Source organism: Ranitomeya imitator, chromosome 9 (assembly GCF_032444005.1).
Source record: "Ranitomeya imitator isolate aRanImi1 chromosome 9, aRanImi1.pri, whole genome shotgun sequence".
Classification (NCBI taxonomy): Eukaryota; Metazoa; Chordata; class Amphibia; order Anura; family Dendrobatidae; genus Ranitomeya; species Ranitomeya imitator.
In genome coordinates, this window is record NC_091290.1 from 93,599,507 (window position 1) to 93,613,666 (window position 14,160).

Here is a 14,160-nt window from a genome sequence, read left to right on the forward strand (position 1 = left end):
CCGAGCTCTGCCATGCGCCCAAACAGTGGTTTACCCCCACATGTGGGGTATTGGCATACTCAGGACAAATTGTACAACAATGTTTGGGGTCCATTTTCTCCTGTTACCCTTGGTAAAATAAAACAAATTGGAGCTGAATTACATTTTTTGTGAAAAAAAGTTAAATGTTCATTTTTATTTAAACATTCAAAAAATTCCTGTGAAGCACCAGAAGGGTTAATAAACTTCTTGAATATGGTTTTGAGCACCTTGAGGGGTGTAGTTTTTAGAATGGTGTCACACTTGGGTATTTTCTATCATATAGACCCCTCAAAATGACTTCAAATGAGATGTGGTCCCTAAAATAAAATGGTGTTGTAGAAATGAGAAATTGCTGGTCAACTTTTAACCCTTATAACTCCCTAACAAAAAAAAATTTTGGTTCCAAAATTGTGCTGATGTAAAGTAGACATGTGGGAAATGTTACTTATTAAGTATTTTGTGTGACATATCTCTGTGATTTAATTGCATAAAAATTCAAAGTTGGAAAATTGCGAAATTTTCATAATTTTCGCCAAATTTCCGTTTTTTTCACAAATAAACGCAGATACTATCAAATAATTTTTACCATTGTCATGAAGTACAATATGTCACGAGAAAACAATGTCAGAATCACCAGGATCCATTGAAGCGTTCCAGAGTTATAACCTCATAAAGGGACAGTGGTCAGAATTGTAAAAATTGGCCCGGTCATTAACGTGCAAACCACCCTTGGGGGTAAAGGGGTTAATGGGTTTCTGGTACGGTTGTTGACTTGTTCGGTGAACATGTTCGGCGAGCGTCTAAACGTTCTGTGAATAGAACCGAACTGCACTCTGAAAGGTTTGCTTATCTCCAGTCCTGTGTGGTTATGCAGTAATTGAAAAATTATACGTTTAATTTCTTTACTTTTCCACTGATATCACCAGATATTGTAATTTTCATAAAAATGAATCACCATGTATCATGAAAACAGATGCAAAGTTGCTTGACTATCCAAACGAGAAAGAAAAATTCATAGCTCTTTAAACCACACATACAAAAAAACCAAGTGTGCTAAATGGCCCAAGCTTGAATTGGATAAATATTGAAAGTTTATATGTTTTTTTGTTTATTAGGATAATATTGACCTTGGTGACTTGATGTTCTCCCTCTGCTATCTCCCTACTGCTGGAAGACTTACCATCACTATTCTAAAAGCAAGAAACCTTAAAGCTATGGACATCACGGGGGCTTCTGGTGAGTAAACCCCAAATAACAGAAAATTGCAGATTACTTGTTTCTGGTAGAGATGTATAATTAACCCCTTAGCGACCGCCGATACGCCTTTTAACGGCGGCCGCTAAGGGTACTTAAACCACAGCGCCGTTAATTAACAGCGCTGTGGAAAAAGTCCATAGCGCCCCCCAGAGGCCGATTTTCTCCGGGGTCTCGGCTGCCGGGGGTAGCCGAGACCCCAGAGAACATGATTCGGGGGGGTTTTTACCCACCCCGCTTTTGCGATCGCCGGTAATTAACCGTTTACCGGTGATCGCAAAAAAAACAAAACGCGATTTCTTTTTAATTTCTCTGTCCTCCGATGTGATTGCACATCAGAGGACAGAGAAAAGGGCAGAAAAGTGGTCCCAGGTAGCCCCCCAATACTCACCTGTCTCCCCCGATGCTCCTCGTGGCTCCCGGTGGGCGCCGCCATCTTCAAAATGGCGGGCGCATGCGCCGTGCGCCCGCCGGCCGGCCCCGGTTGAATCTTTGGGGTCTCGGCTACCGGGAGTAGCCGAGACCCCAAAGAGCATGATCGGGGTCGGTTTTACCGACCCCTGTTTTGCGATCGCCGGTAATTAACTGTTTACCGGCGACCGCAAAAAAAAAAAAAAAAAAAAAAGCTAAGTGTAATTCTCTGTCCTCTGATGTGATCGCACATCAGAGGACAGAGAAATAGGGGGATTCGGGGACCCTATCATACTTACCGGTGTCCCTGGGTCCTCCTGCTGCTCCTCCTGTCCGCCGGCGTCTTCTGGGGAAAAGAAAATGGCGGGCGCATGCGCAGTGCGCCCGCCATCTGTCTCCATCTGCCGACCGGCAGGAGAAGAGCAGTTGGGGCTAAAATTAGGGTTAGGGTTAGGGGTAGGGTTAGGGCTAGGGTTAGGGTTAGGGGTAGGGTTAGAGGTAGGGTTAGGGGTAGGGTTAGGGGTAGGGCTAGGGTTAGGGGCGCTAAATTTAGGGTTAGGCTTCTTTCACACTTACGTCGGTACGGGGCCGTCGCAATGCATCGGCCCGACATACCGACGCATGTTGTGAAAATTGTGCACAACGTGGGCAGCGGATGTAGTTTTTCAACGCATCCGCTGCCCAATCTATGTCCTGGGGAGGAGGGGGCGCAGTTACGGCCACGCATGCGCGGTCAGAAATGGCGGATGCGACGTACAAAAAAACGTTACATTGAACGTTTTTTTTTGCTGACGGTCCGCCAAAACACTGATCCAGTGCACGACGGACGCGACGTGTGGCCATCCGTCACGATCCATCGGCAATACAAGTCTATGGGCAAAAAACGCATCCTGCGGGCACATTTGCAGGATCCGTTTCTTGTCCAAAATGACGGATTGCGATGGATGCCAAACGACGCAAGTGTGAAAGTAGCCTTAGGGCTAGGGTTAGGGTTGGGGCTAAAGTTAGGGCTAGGGTTGGGGCTAAAGTTAGGGCTAGGGTTGGGATTAGGGTTAGGGTTTGGATTAGGGTTGGTATTAGGGTTAGGGTTGGCATTAGGGTTACGCTTGGGATTAGGGTTAGGTTTGGGATTAGAGTTAAGGTTAGGGTTGTGATTAGGGGTGTATTGGGATTAGGGTTAGGTTTGAGGTTAGGGTTGAGATTAGGATTAGGGGTGTGTTGGATTTAGGGTTTTGATTAGGGTTATGGTTAGGGTTGACATTAGGGTTGTTTTGGGGTAAGGGTTGTGATTATGGTTAGGGTTAGTGATTAGGATTGTGGATCAGGTTGGGATTAGGGTTAGGGGTGTGTTTGGGTTAGGGTTGGAGCTAGAATTGGGGGGTTTCCACTGTTTAGGTACATCAGGGGGTCTCCAAACACAACAGCCAATTTTGCGCTCAAAAAGTCAAATGGTGCTCCCTCACTTCTGAGCTCTGCCCTGCGCCCAAACAGTGGGTTACCCCCACATATGGGGCATCAGCGTACTCGGGATAAATTGGACAACTTCTGGGGTCCAATTTCTCTTGTTACCCTTGTGAAAATAAAAACTTGGGGGCTACAAAATCCTTTTTGTGGAAAAATATATATATATATTTTTTTATGACTCTGCATTATAAACTTCTGTGAAGCACTTGGGCATTCAAAGTTCTCACCACACATCTATATAAGTTCCTTGGGGGGTCTAGTTTCCAAAACAGGGTCACTTGTGGGGGGTTACTACTGTTTAGGTACATCAGGGGCTCTGCAAACGCAACATAACGCCCACAGATCATTCTATCTAAGTCTGCATTCCAAAACGGCGCTCCTTCCTTCCGAGCTCTGCCGTGCGCCCAAACAGTGGTTTACCCCCACATATGGGGCATCAGCATACTCATGATAAATTGTACAACAACTTTAGTGGTCCAATTTCTCCTGTTACCCTTGTGAAAATAAAAACTTGGGGGCTACAATATCTTTTTTGTGGAAAAAAAATATTTTTTATTTTCACGACTCTGCATTCTAAACTTCTGTGAAGCACTTGGGCATTCAAAGTTCTCACCACACATCTAGATAAGTTCCTTGGGGGGTCTAGTTTCCAAAATGGGGTCACTTGTGGAGGGTTTCTACTGGTTAGGTACATCAGGGGCTCTGCAAATGCAACATAATGCCCGCAGACCATTCTATCAAAGTCTGCATTCCAAAACGGCGCTCCTTCCTTCCGAGCTCTGCCGTGCGCCCAAACAGTGGTTTACCCCCACATATGGGGTACCAGCATACTCAGGACAAATTGTACAACAACTTTTGGGGTCCAATTTCTCTTGTTACCCTTGTGAAAATAAAAACTTGGGGGCTAAAAAATCTTTTTTGTGGAAAAAAAAATATTTTTTATTTTCACGACTCTGCATTATAAACTTCTGTGAAGCACTTGGGCATTCAAAGTTCTCACCACACATCTAGATAAGTTCCATGGGGGGTCTAGTTTCCAAAATGGGGTCACTTGTGGGGGATTTCTACTGTTTAGGCACATCAGGGGCTCTCCAAACGCGACATGGCGTCCAATCTCAATTCCAGCCAATTCTACATTGAAAAAGTAAAACGGCACTCCTTCTCTTCCAAGCTCTGCGGTGCGCCCACACAGTGGTTCACCCTCACATATGGGGTATCGGCGTATTCAGAAGAAATCGCACAACAACTTTTGTGGTCTAATTTCTCCTGTTACCCTTGTGAAAATAAGAATTTGTGGGCGAAAAGATCATTTTTGTGTAAACAAAAGCGATTTTTTATTTTGCACGGCTCTACGTTATAAACTTCTGTGAAGCACTTGGGGGTTCAAAGTGCTCACCACACATCTAGATAAGTTGTCACTTGTCACTTGTCACTTGTCACTTGTAGGGAGTTTCCACTGTTTAGGCACATCAGGGGCTCTCTAAACGTGACATGGCGTCCGATCTCAATTCCAGCCAATTCTGCATTGAAAAAGTCAAGCGGCGCTCCTTCACTTCTAAGTTCTGCGGTGCGCCCAAAAAGTGGTTTACCCCCACATATAGGGTATTGGCGTATTCAGGAGAAATTGCATAACAAAATTTATGGTTACATTTCTGTTTTTACACATGTGAAAATAAGAAAAATGGTTCTGAATTAAGATGTTTGCAAAAAAAAGTGAAATGTTCATTTTTTCCTTCCACATTTTTTCAGTTCCTGTGAAGCACGTAAAGGGTTAATAAACTTCTTGAATGTGGTTTTGAGAACCTTGAGGGGTGTAGTTTTTAGAATGGTGTCACACTTCATTATTTTCTATCATATAGACCCCTCAAAATGACTTCAAATGTGATGTGGTCCCTAAAAAAAAATGGTGTTGTAAAAATGAGAAATTGCTGGTCAAATTTTAACCCTTATAACTAGTGTTGAGCATTCCGATACCGCAAGTATCGGGTATCGGCCGATATTTGCGGTATCGGAATTCCGATACCGAATTCCGATACTTCCCGCCTATCGGATACCGGAATCGGAAGTTCCCAGAATTCAAACTGAACGCAGCAGCCAATGAGGAATGATTGGAAGTGTGGGCACATCCTGTTTTGTGGGCATGTAAGTACTGGCAAGGCTGTGATTGGCTGCTGAAATGATGTCACTCTGCACTATAAAAAACTCTGCCGCCATTTTGCGCTCACTCTGCTGTGATTTCAGTTAGGGACAGGACGCTGTGTTCTAACTGAGGGCCAGTTGAGCTAGCTAATTGCTTTATTTTCCTTTCCAAAGGCTAATTTAGCAAAACGCTGTGTGTTCTTCACTGTTCACCTTGCTCTTGCCTTGCAGCGCTGTTTTAACAGCGTTCTGCAAGGTCTCTGTGTGTGTGTGTGTGCAGCTCACTCTGTAGTCTGTGTGCAGCCATATACCCGGTTGTATTCAGCTCAGGGGGGGTTCACACTGCCTCACACAGTTGTCCTTTTTTGCTCATAGTGCAGCCTGCTGCACATTTTTTCTCAAATTTCCTATTAGTGTTTTTCCACCCGTCTCCAGCTAAATTGTGGAAAAACACTACATAGGATAACCTAGAGGGGGGTTTTTGGGCTTTGCAGCGCCGTTTACGGCTGTCTGCACGGTCTCCGTGTGAGCCCAGCTCGCCCTGTAGTCTGTGTGCAGCCATAGCCGGTTGGATTCAGCTCAGGGTTCGTTACTGGCTCATACCTTGAGAAAAATTTTCCTTTTTTTCAAATAGTGCAGCCTGTTTAAAAATTTAAAAAAAAATTCCCTATTAGTGTTTTTCCACCCGTCTCCAGCTAAATTGTGGAAAAACACTACATAGGATAACCTAGAGGGGGATTTTTGGGCCTTGCAGCGCCATTTACGGCTGTCTGCACGGTCTCCGTGTGAGCCCAGCTCGCCCTGTAGTCTGTGTGCAGCCATAGCCGGTTGGATTCAGGTCAGGGTTCGTTACTGGCTCATACCTTGAGAAAAATTTTCCTTTTTTTCAAATAGTGCAGCCTGTTTAAAATTTAAAAAAAAAAATTCCTATTAGTGTTTTTCCACCCGTCTCCAGCTAAATAGTGGAAAAACACTACATAGGATAACCTAGAGGGGGTTTATTGGGCCTTGCAGCGCCGTTTACGGCTGTCTGCACGGTCTCTGTGTGAGCGCAGCTCGCCCTGTAGTCTGTGTGCAGCTATAGCCGGTTGGATTCAGCTCAGGGTGCGTTACTGCCTCATACCTTGAAAAACAATTTCCTTTTTTTCAAATAGTGCAGCCTGTTTTAAATTAAAAAAAAAAAATTCCTATTAGTGTCTTTCCACTCGTCTCCAGCTAAATAGTGGAAAAACACTACATAGGATAACCTAGAGGAGGGTTTTTTGGCCTTGCAGCGCCGTTTACGGCTGTCTGCACGGTCTCCGTGTGATTTAAACTAGCTCTGTAGCCCGATCTGCACACAAAAAAAGTAAAGTTCACCAAACACAACTTAACACTTGTGTAGGCCACATTTGAAAAATAATAAAGTTTAGTCCACACTTTACAACATTAGTGTTTCTTACACCTGTTAGGAGGAGCATTTCAGGAATAAGCACACTAAGGCCTTAGTACTTTTCTGCTTATCTTTATCTGTCAACCAAGATGAAGAGGGCAGGGAGTAAGGCACGTGGGCGTGGGCGCGGAGCAGGGAGAGGAGCAGGGAGAGGACGTGGTGATTCTGTGCCTGCTGCGGGCGCCAGTGACTCGTCGTCACTCAGTTACAGCAGGGAACAGTCCTTCATGCGCAGCTTTGTCGGAGAGCGCCGTGCACCGCTGCTGCGTGAAGACCAAATTGAAGCCGTTGTCGGGTGGATGGCAGCTAACGCCTCGGCATCGACTTCAGTTAGTGCCACATCCTCTCAGGCACAGAGCACTGGAGAGCAGTCATCTGTCTCTTCACCACCTGCCAAATTGGCCAGGCAGTCAGAGAGCCCAGGACAGGAGCCGTCTCTACTTCTGTTCTCTGAATCTCTTGACTTGGAAACAGGGGGCCAGCCAAGCAGCATTGGAGAAATGGAAGAAGAGTGCAATGATGCCCAACAGCTTTTTCTCTCTGACTCTGAAGAGGCAGGTGGGCCAGTGCCTCCGGTGACCACAGCGCAGTACGCATCTGATGATGAAACTCAGGTGCCGCTTTCTGGTGCGTACTGTGCTGCCGAGACTACCCAGGAGGAGCAGTTGGTGGCAGAGGGTAGTGGAGATGATGAGGTCCTTGACCCATCGTGGCGTGAGGAACAGGAAGGTGGTGGGAGCAGCTCTGAGGAAGAGCTTCCCCTTACGGGCCAAAGAGGGAGAGGGAGGGGGAAGACTGCGGAGCCTGTAGCCTCCACTTTGGCACCCGTTAGGAGCCTGTCTCTTTCCAAAGCCAAAAAGGGCGCTCCCAAGACTTGCAGTGCCTGGTCCTTTTTTGACACAGTTGCAGATGACATTTGTTTTGTCAAATGCAAGCTGTGTCATCAGAAAGTAAAAAGAGGGAAAAATGTCAGCAACCTCAATACCACAAATATGTGGAAACATGTGCGGACCAGGCACGCGGTGGAGTTACAGAAACACACTGAAGATGTAGGCCAACCAACAGCGGCAGCTACCACCTCTTCAGCTCGTGTTGCCTCTTCCTCCAGCTCACGCACAGCTGGTTTGGCTTCCTCCCAGGATCGCCATGGAAGAACCTCTGGCACTGTTGTCCAGAGACCTTGTGTAATTCCACACACAGCACCACCTTCCCAGTCATCCTCACACTCCCAGTCTACTCTACAGCCATCGGTAGTACAGGCATGGGAGAACAGGCTGGCATTCTCGGCCAACCACCCCCGAGCACAGGCTCTGAATGCAGGCATTGCCAAACTGTTGTCCCTGGAAATGCTCTCGTTCAGGCTGGTGGAGACTGACAGCTTCCGTTACTTGATGGCATTGGTAGTCCCACAGTACAAGGTGCCCAGCCGCTTTTACTTCAGCAGGCAGGCTGTCCCTGCCCTGCACAGGCATGTTGAGGCAAACATAAAACATGCGCTACTGAACGCCGTCAGTAGCAAGGTCCACCTCACCACCGATGCGTGGACCAGTCAGCATGGACAGGGGCGATATGTTTCCCTCACTGCCCATTGGGTTAATGTTGTTGAGCCAGGTACAGATCGTGCGAGTGGCGCAGGATGTGTCCTGCCCACTCCAAGGATTGCAGGAATCCAGTCTGTACGCATCGACTCCTCTTCTTACACCAGTTCCTCAGATTCCTCTCTGCAGGATCCGTCACAGTCCACCTCCACATGGACCCGTGAACGTTTACCTATGACCGACATGAGCACAGCCGTGGCCAAACGTCAGCAGGCCATCTTGAAACTAGTTTCATTGGGGCATCGAAGCCACACAGCGCAGGAGCTCTGGAATGCCATCAAGCAGGAGAGCGATGTGTGGTTACTGCCAGCGAATCTCCAGCCAGGCATGGTAGTGTGTGACAATGGGCGAAATCTGGTGGCAGCTTTGGCCCTTGGCAACCTCACTCACATCCCATGTCTGGCACATGTGCTCAATTTGGTTGTGCAGAGTTTTCTGAGGGACTATCCGGATCTTGATGCCCTGCTGCACAAGGTCCGCCTAGAGTGTGCTCACTTGCGGCGTTCCAGCTTGGCCAGATCCCGCATTGCTGCTCTGCAGCGCCGATTCCGCCTTCCGGAACACCGCATCATATGTGACCTACCTACCCGGTGGAATTCCACGTTACATATGTTGGAGCGGTTGTGTGAGCAGCAGCAAGCAGTTATGGAGTACCAGCTGCATCAGGCGCAAAGAAGTCGCAGTCAGTGCCGATCAGACTTCACAACCACAGAGTGGGCCACTATGAAGGACGTCTGCCAGGTTTTGCGTCCTTTTGATTATTCCACGCGGATGGCAAGTGCAGATGATGCACTAGTCAGCATGACTGTCCCCCTTATCTGCCTGCTTCAGCAAACTTTGCAAGGGTTAAGGGATGATGTTGTGGAAGAGGTGGAGGATGAGGAGTCACCTTTCCCATCAGCTTCTGGAGAGTCAGCGCCACGTGGTTCCTCACAAATGGGTACGCAGGGGCCAATTTGTGAGGAGGATGAGGAGGAGTCAATGGAGGAGGAAGAGCTCCGTCCAGAGGAGGGAGCGACACAATTGTCCAGTGGTCAGTGTGTACAGCGAGGGTGGGGAGATGACGAGCGGGCAGAGATCATGTCTCAAGCAGGGGACAGCGTTTCTGGGCCAGTTGGCACTCTGCAGCACATGGTGGATTTCATGCTGCAGTGCCTGAGAAACGACCGCTGCATCGACCACATTCTCAACATGCCTGATTATTGGGTGTTCACCCTCCTCGATCCTCGCTACCGGGACAACGTCCAAAACCTCATCCCTGCGTTGACCCGGGAGCGTAAATTGCGGGAGTACCATGACACACTGGTGAATTCCATCATCTTCTCCTGTCCAACTGAGAGGAGTGCTGCTAGTGCTTTACAAAGCAGCTCAGTGCGTCGAGGCAGTGGGGGAGGCTCTGCCCAAAGAGGGAGCAGAAGCAGTGCCTCTGCCCAAGGCAAGCCCAGTATGGCACAACTCTGGCACACTTTTGTGTGCCCGCCCCAAATGTCTACACCATCACCGGCGGCTCCAGTCAGCAGGAGGCAACGGCTCCGTCAGATGGTGACAGACTACATGGCTTGCCCTCTTACTGTACTCCCAGACGGCTCTTCCCCGTTCAAGTTTTGGGTCTCTAAGCTGGATACATGGCCAGAGCTAAGCCAGTATGCATTGGAGGTGCTGGCTTGCCCTGCGGCTAGTGTCTTATCGGAACGTGTCTTTAGTGCCGCAGGTGGTGTACTAACAGACCGTCGCATGCGACTATCCTCCGATAACGTTGACCGGCTTACTTTCCTGAAAATGAACCAGGCCTGGATCTCGCAGGAATTTGCCACTCCTCTGCCTGATTAAGTAATTGGGTGTCATCCAGGTCTCCTGCTGTGTTCATCTTTCTACCACCTGAACTGCTATTCCTGGGCTCCAACACCGCCAGTTGCGGCTCAGAAGTGCAGGCTGCACAGTAAAAACATACGACCCAGTGTTATTGGGTTTCAGTAACGTCAGCTGATCCCCAGCTGTGTAGCCGGCAATGTGTCCTGCGACCGCCACGCTGGCACAACAACCTAAATGTAAGGGAACCTGTCCCCGTCCCCGTCGTTTGTTACTGAAAGAGCCATCTTGTGCAGCAGTAATGCTGCACAAGGAAAAGGTAACTCTTTTTTTTTAGCTCCTTGCACACGCAGAACTTAACACTTATAAAATGTGTTCACTGATACCGTTATACCGTCCCGGAGCTGGGACTTTCCTTCGTAATGTGACGCAGCACAGCCGTCATTCCTACCCCCTTGGTGCCATGCGCTGCCTCCTCAGCGTTGTTTTAAGCTGTCACGGAGCCTGCGCTGTTCTGTTATCCCTTGGGCATGCCCTATTTGCGCTGCCTGTCTTCTGACATAATTTGGTGTCAGGCTGGCTGCGCCTGTGCGGACGCGCTGCCCGAGATCCCGCCTCGCAGTGTCTTCTGATTGAGTCACACTGCGGGCCTGGGATCCATGGGCATGCGCAGTGCATATCTTCCCCTCGGGCTCTCGCTCATTTCCCTCCGCCTTCTTTAGACTGTGCGCCGTCAGCTGATCCCTAATAGCATGCCACGGCCGTGACACCGCACAGTCTGAAGAAGAGGGAAGGAGGGGAGTGAGAGTCGAGGATATGCACTGTGCATGCCCATGGTTCCAAGGCCCGCAGTGGGATTACGTTAGACGAGACTGCGAGGTGGGATCTGGAGCAGCGTGGACGCACAGGCACTGACAGCCTGACACCAAATTATGTCAGAAGACAGGCAGCGCTAATTGGGCATGGCCAAGGGCTAACAGAACAGCGCAGGCTCCGTGACAGCTTAAAACAACGCTGAGGAGGCAGCGCACGGCACCAAGGGGATAGGAATGACAGCTGTGCTGTGTCCCATTACGAAGGAAATTCGCACCTCCGGGACGGTTTAACGGTATAAGGGGACACATTTTTAGTGTTTACTTCTGTGTTTGCAAGGAGCATAATTAAAAGAGCAACCTTTTCCTTTTGCATCCTTAGTGCTGCACAAGATGGCTCTTTCAGCTACAAACGTCTTGGGGGGGGTTAAAGGTTCCCTTTCAACTTGCTCCAATCAGGCTTCGGCCTACACTCTGTTCCTCTGCTCCTCCTGCTGTCCCTGGGCTCTAACACCGCCAGTTGGTGCCTGGAAGTGCTGTGTGCACAGTCAACAGTCACTCCTCTGTTATTGGGGTTCAGTAACGTCAGCTGATCCCCAGCTGTGTGTGCGGCAATACCTCCAATCTGCTCCTCCTGCTGTCCCTGGGCTCTAACACCGCCAGTTGGTGCCTGGAAGTGCTGTGTGCACAGTCAACAGTCGCTCCTCTGTTATTGGGGTTCAGTAACGTCAGCTGATCCCCAGCTGTGTGTGCGGCAATACCTCCAATCTGCTCCTCCTGCTGTCCCTGGGCTCTAACACCGCCAGTTGGTGCCTGGAAGTGCTGTGTGCACAGTCAACAGTCGCTCCTCTGTTATTGGGGTTCAGTAACGTCAGCTGATCCCCTGCTGTGTATCCGGCAACGTGTTATGCGACCGCCACGCTGGCACAACTAAAATGTAAGGGGACCTGTCCCCCCCTCCCCCCAGGCGTTTGTTACTGAAAGAGCCACCATGTGCACAAGGGAAAGGTCGCTCTTGAAATTATGCTCCTTGCAAATGCTGAACTACACACTCATGTAATGTGTCCCCTCACACCGTCCAACCGTCCCGGAGGTGGGACTTTCCTTTGTAATGTGACGCAGCACAGCCGTCATTGCTACCCCCTTGGCACCGTGCGCTGCCTCCTTAGCGTTGTTTGATTCCGTCATGGACCCTGCGCTGTTATGTTATCCCTTGGCCTTGCACAGTTTGCGCTGCCCGTCCTCTGACATCATTTGTTGTCGTCCTGGCTGCGCCTGTGCGTCCACGCTGCCCGAAATCACACCTCGCAGTGTCGTCTAATGTGATCCCACAGTGGGCCTGGTATCCATGGCCATGCGCAGTGCATATACTAGCCTCTCACTCCCCTTCTTCACGCTTCTTCAGACTAGGCGGCGTCAGCTGATCCCTAATAGCATGCCACGGCCGTGACGCTGCACAGTCTGAAGAAGCAGGAAGGAGGTGAGTGAGAGGCGATGATATGCACTGCGCATGCCCATGGATCCCTGGCCCGCAGTGGGACTACATTAGATGACACTGCAAGGTTGGATCTCGGACAGCTTGGACGCACAGGCACTGCCAGCCTGACACCTACATGATGTCAGAAGACGGGCACCGCTAACTGTGCATGGCCAAGAGATAACATTACAGCGCGGGCTCCGTGACAGAACCAAACAACGTTGAGGAGGTGGCGCCCGGCACCAAGGGGGTTGGAATGACGGCTGTGCTGTGTCACATTACAAAGGAAAGTCCCACTTCCGGGATGGTTTGACGGTGTGAGGGGACACATTATATGAGTGTGTACTTCAGCGTTTGCAAGGAGCATAATTTTCGGAGCCACCATTTTCCATGTGCAGTATTACTGCTGTACAAGATGGCTCTTTCAGCAACAAATGATTGGGGGGGGGGGTTAAAGGTTCCCTTTCAACTTGCTCCACTGCAGGCTTCGGCCTACACTCTGCTCCTCTTTGATTCCCTGGGTTTCAACACTGTCAGTTGCCACCTGGAAGTGTTGTCTACACAGAAAAAACACTAGGTGATGTGTCAGTGGGGTTCAGCACCGCCAGCTGTTCCCCTGCTGTGTAGTCGGCAACGTGTCCAGCACAAGCCACGCTGGCACAACAGAACAAAAGCTGCCACCAGTACAGGCTTCGGCCTACACTCTGCTCCTCTCCTCCTCCTGCTGACCCTGGGCTCAAACACCGCTAGTGTTTGCCCGGAAGTGCTAGCTGCACAGAGAAAAACACCAGCCAATGTGTTAGTGGGGTTCAGCAACGCCAGCTGTTCCCCTGCTGTGTAGCCAGCAACGTGACCTGCAAACGCCACGCAGGCACATGAACTGAAATTAAAGGGAACCTGGCCCCACCCTTCCAGGTGTTTCTATGTATAACAGCCACCTAGTACAGCAGTACTGCTGCATTTGTACAAGGTGGCTGACTTTTTATCCTTGCCCACGTGGAACTCAACACGTACAAAATGTGTCTCATTGAGACCATTCCACTGTCCCTGAGGTGTGACTTTCCTTTCTAATGATACGCAGCACCCCCCTTGGTAGCGTTTCCCGTCTTTTGACATCATGGTTAGCTGGCTGCGCCTGTGCATCCGCCCTGCTAGAAACAACGCCCCTCGTTGTCATATTTATTTTGTCAGCGAGGGTGTGGTTTATGGGCACGAGCAGTGCATATGTTCGCCTGTCTTAACTCATCTCCTTCCGCCTTCTTCAGACTGTGGGGCCTCCTGGCCGTGGTAGGCGATAAGGGATCAGCTGAGGCCGCCCAGTCTGAAGCAGGTGTAAGGACATGTGTGAGCGGCAAACCTATTTACTGCACAAGGCCACGAATCCCAGCCACGCAGTGTGTTTTTTGGAAAACACACTGCGGGCCTGGGATTCATATTCATTGCTAACCGCAACGGCCAACATGAAATGAGGTGAGAAGACAGGCAGCGCTCACAGCGCATGGCCAAGGGATCACAATAGCGCAGACTCCTGTACAGCTAATAACAATGCTCATGAATCTGCGCCCAGTACCTAGGTGCAAATTTTGACACCTGTGCTGCGTCTCCTTAAAAAGACAAGTCACGCCTCCACAACTGTTTGACAGTATAATGGGCTAAATAGTGTACGTGTTTTATTCAGCGTGTGCAAGGAGCGAACTAAATAGAGCAACTTTTTACTTGTGCAGCATTAATGCTGCACAAGGT

General features: G+C 49.4%; 1 protein-coding gene across 2 annotated transcripts in view; it reads left to right on the plus strand.

Annotated features, from left to right (window-relative positions):
* The window catches only part of SYT9 (synaptotagmin 9), a 2,320,100-nt gene that overhangs the window by 1,387,821 nt on the left and 918,119 nt on the right, over positions 1 to 14,160 (plus strand). For both annotated transcript variants that reach the window (XM_069740039.1, XM_069740040.1), the window contains exon 4: positions 1,137 to 1,257. In XM_069740039.1, the coding sequence (XP_069596140.1) occupies positions 1,137 to 1,257 (121 nt within the window). The remainder of the gene's footprint in view (positions 1 to 1,136; positions 1,258 to 14,160) is intronic.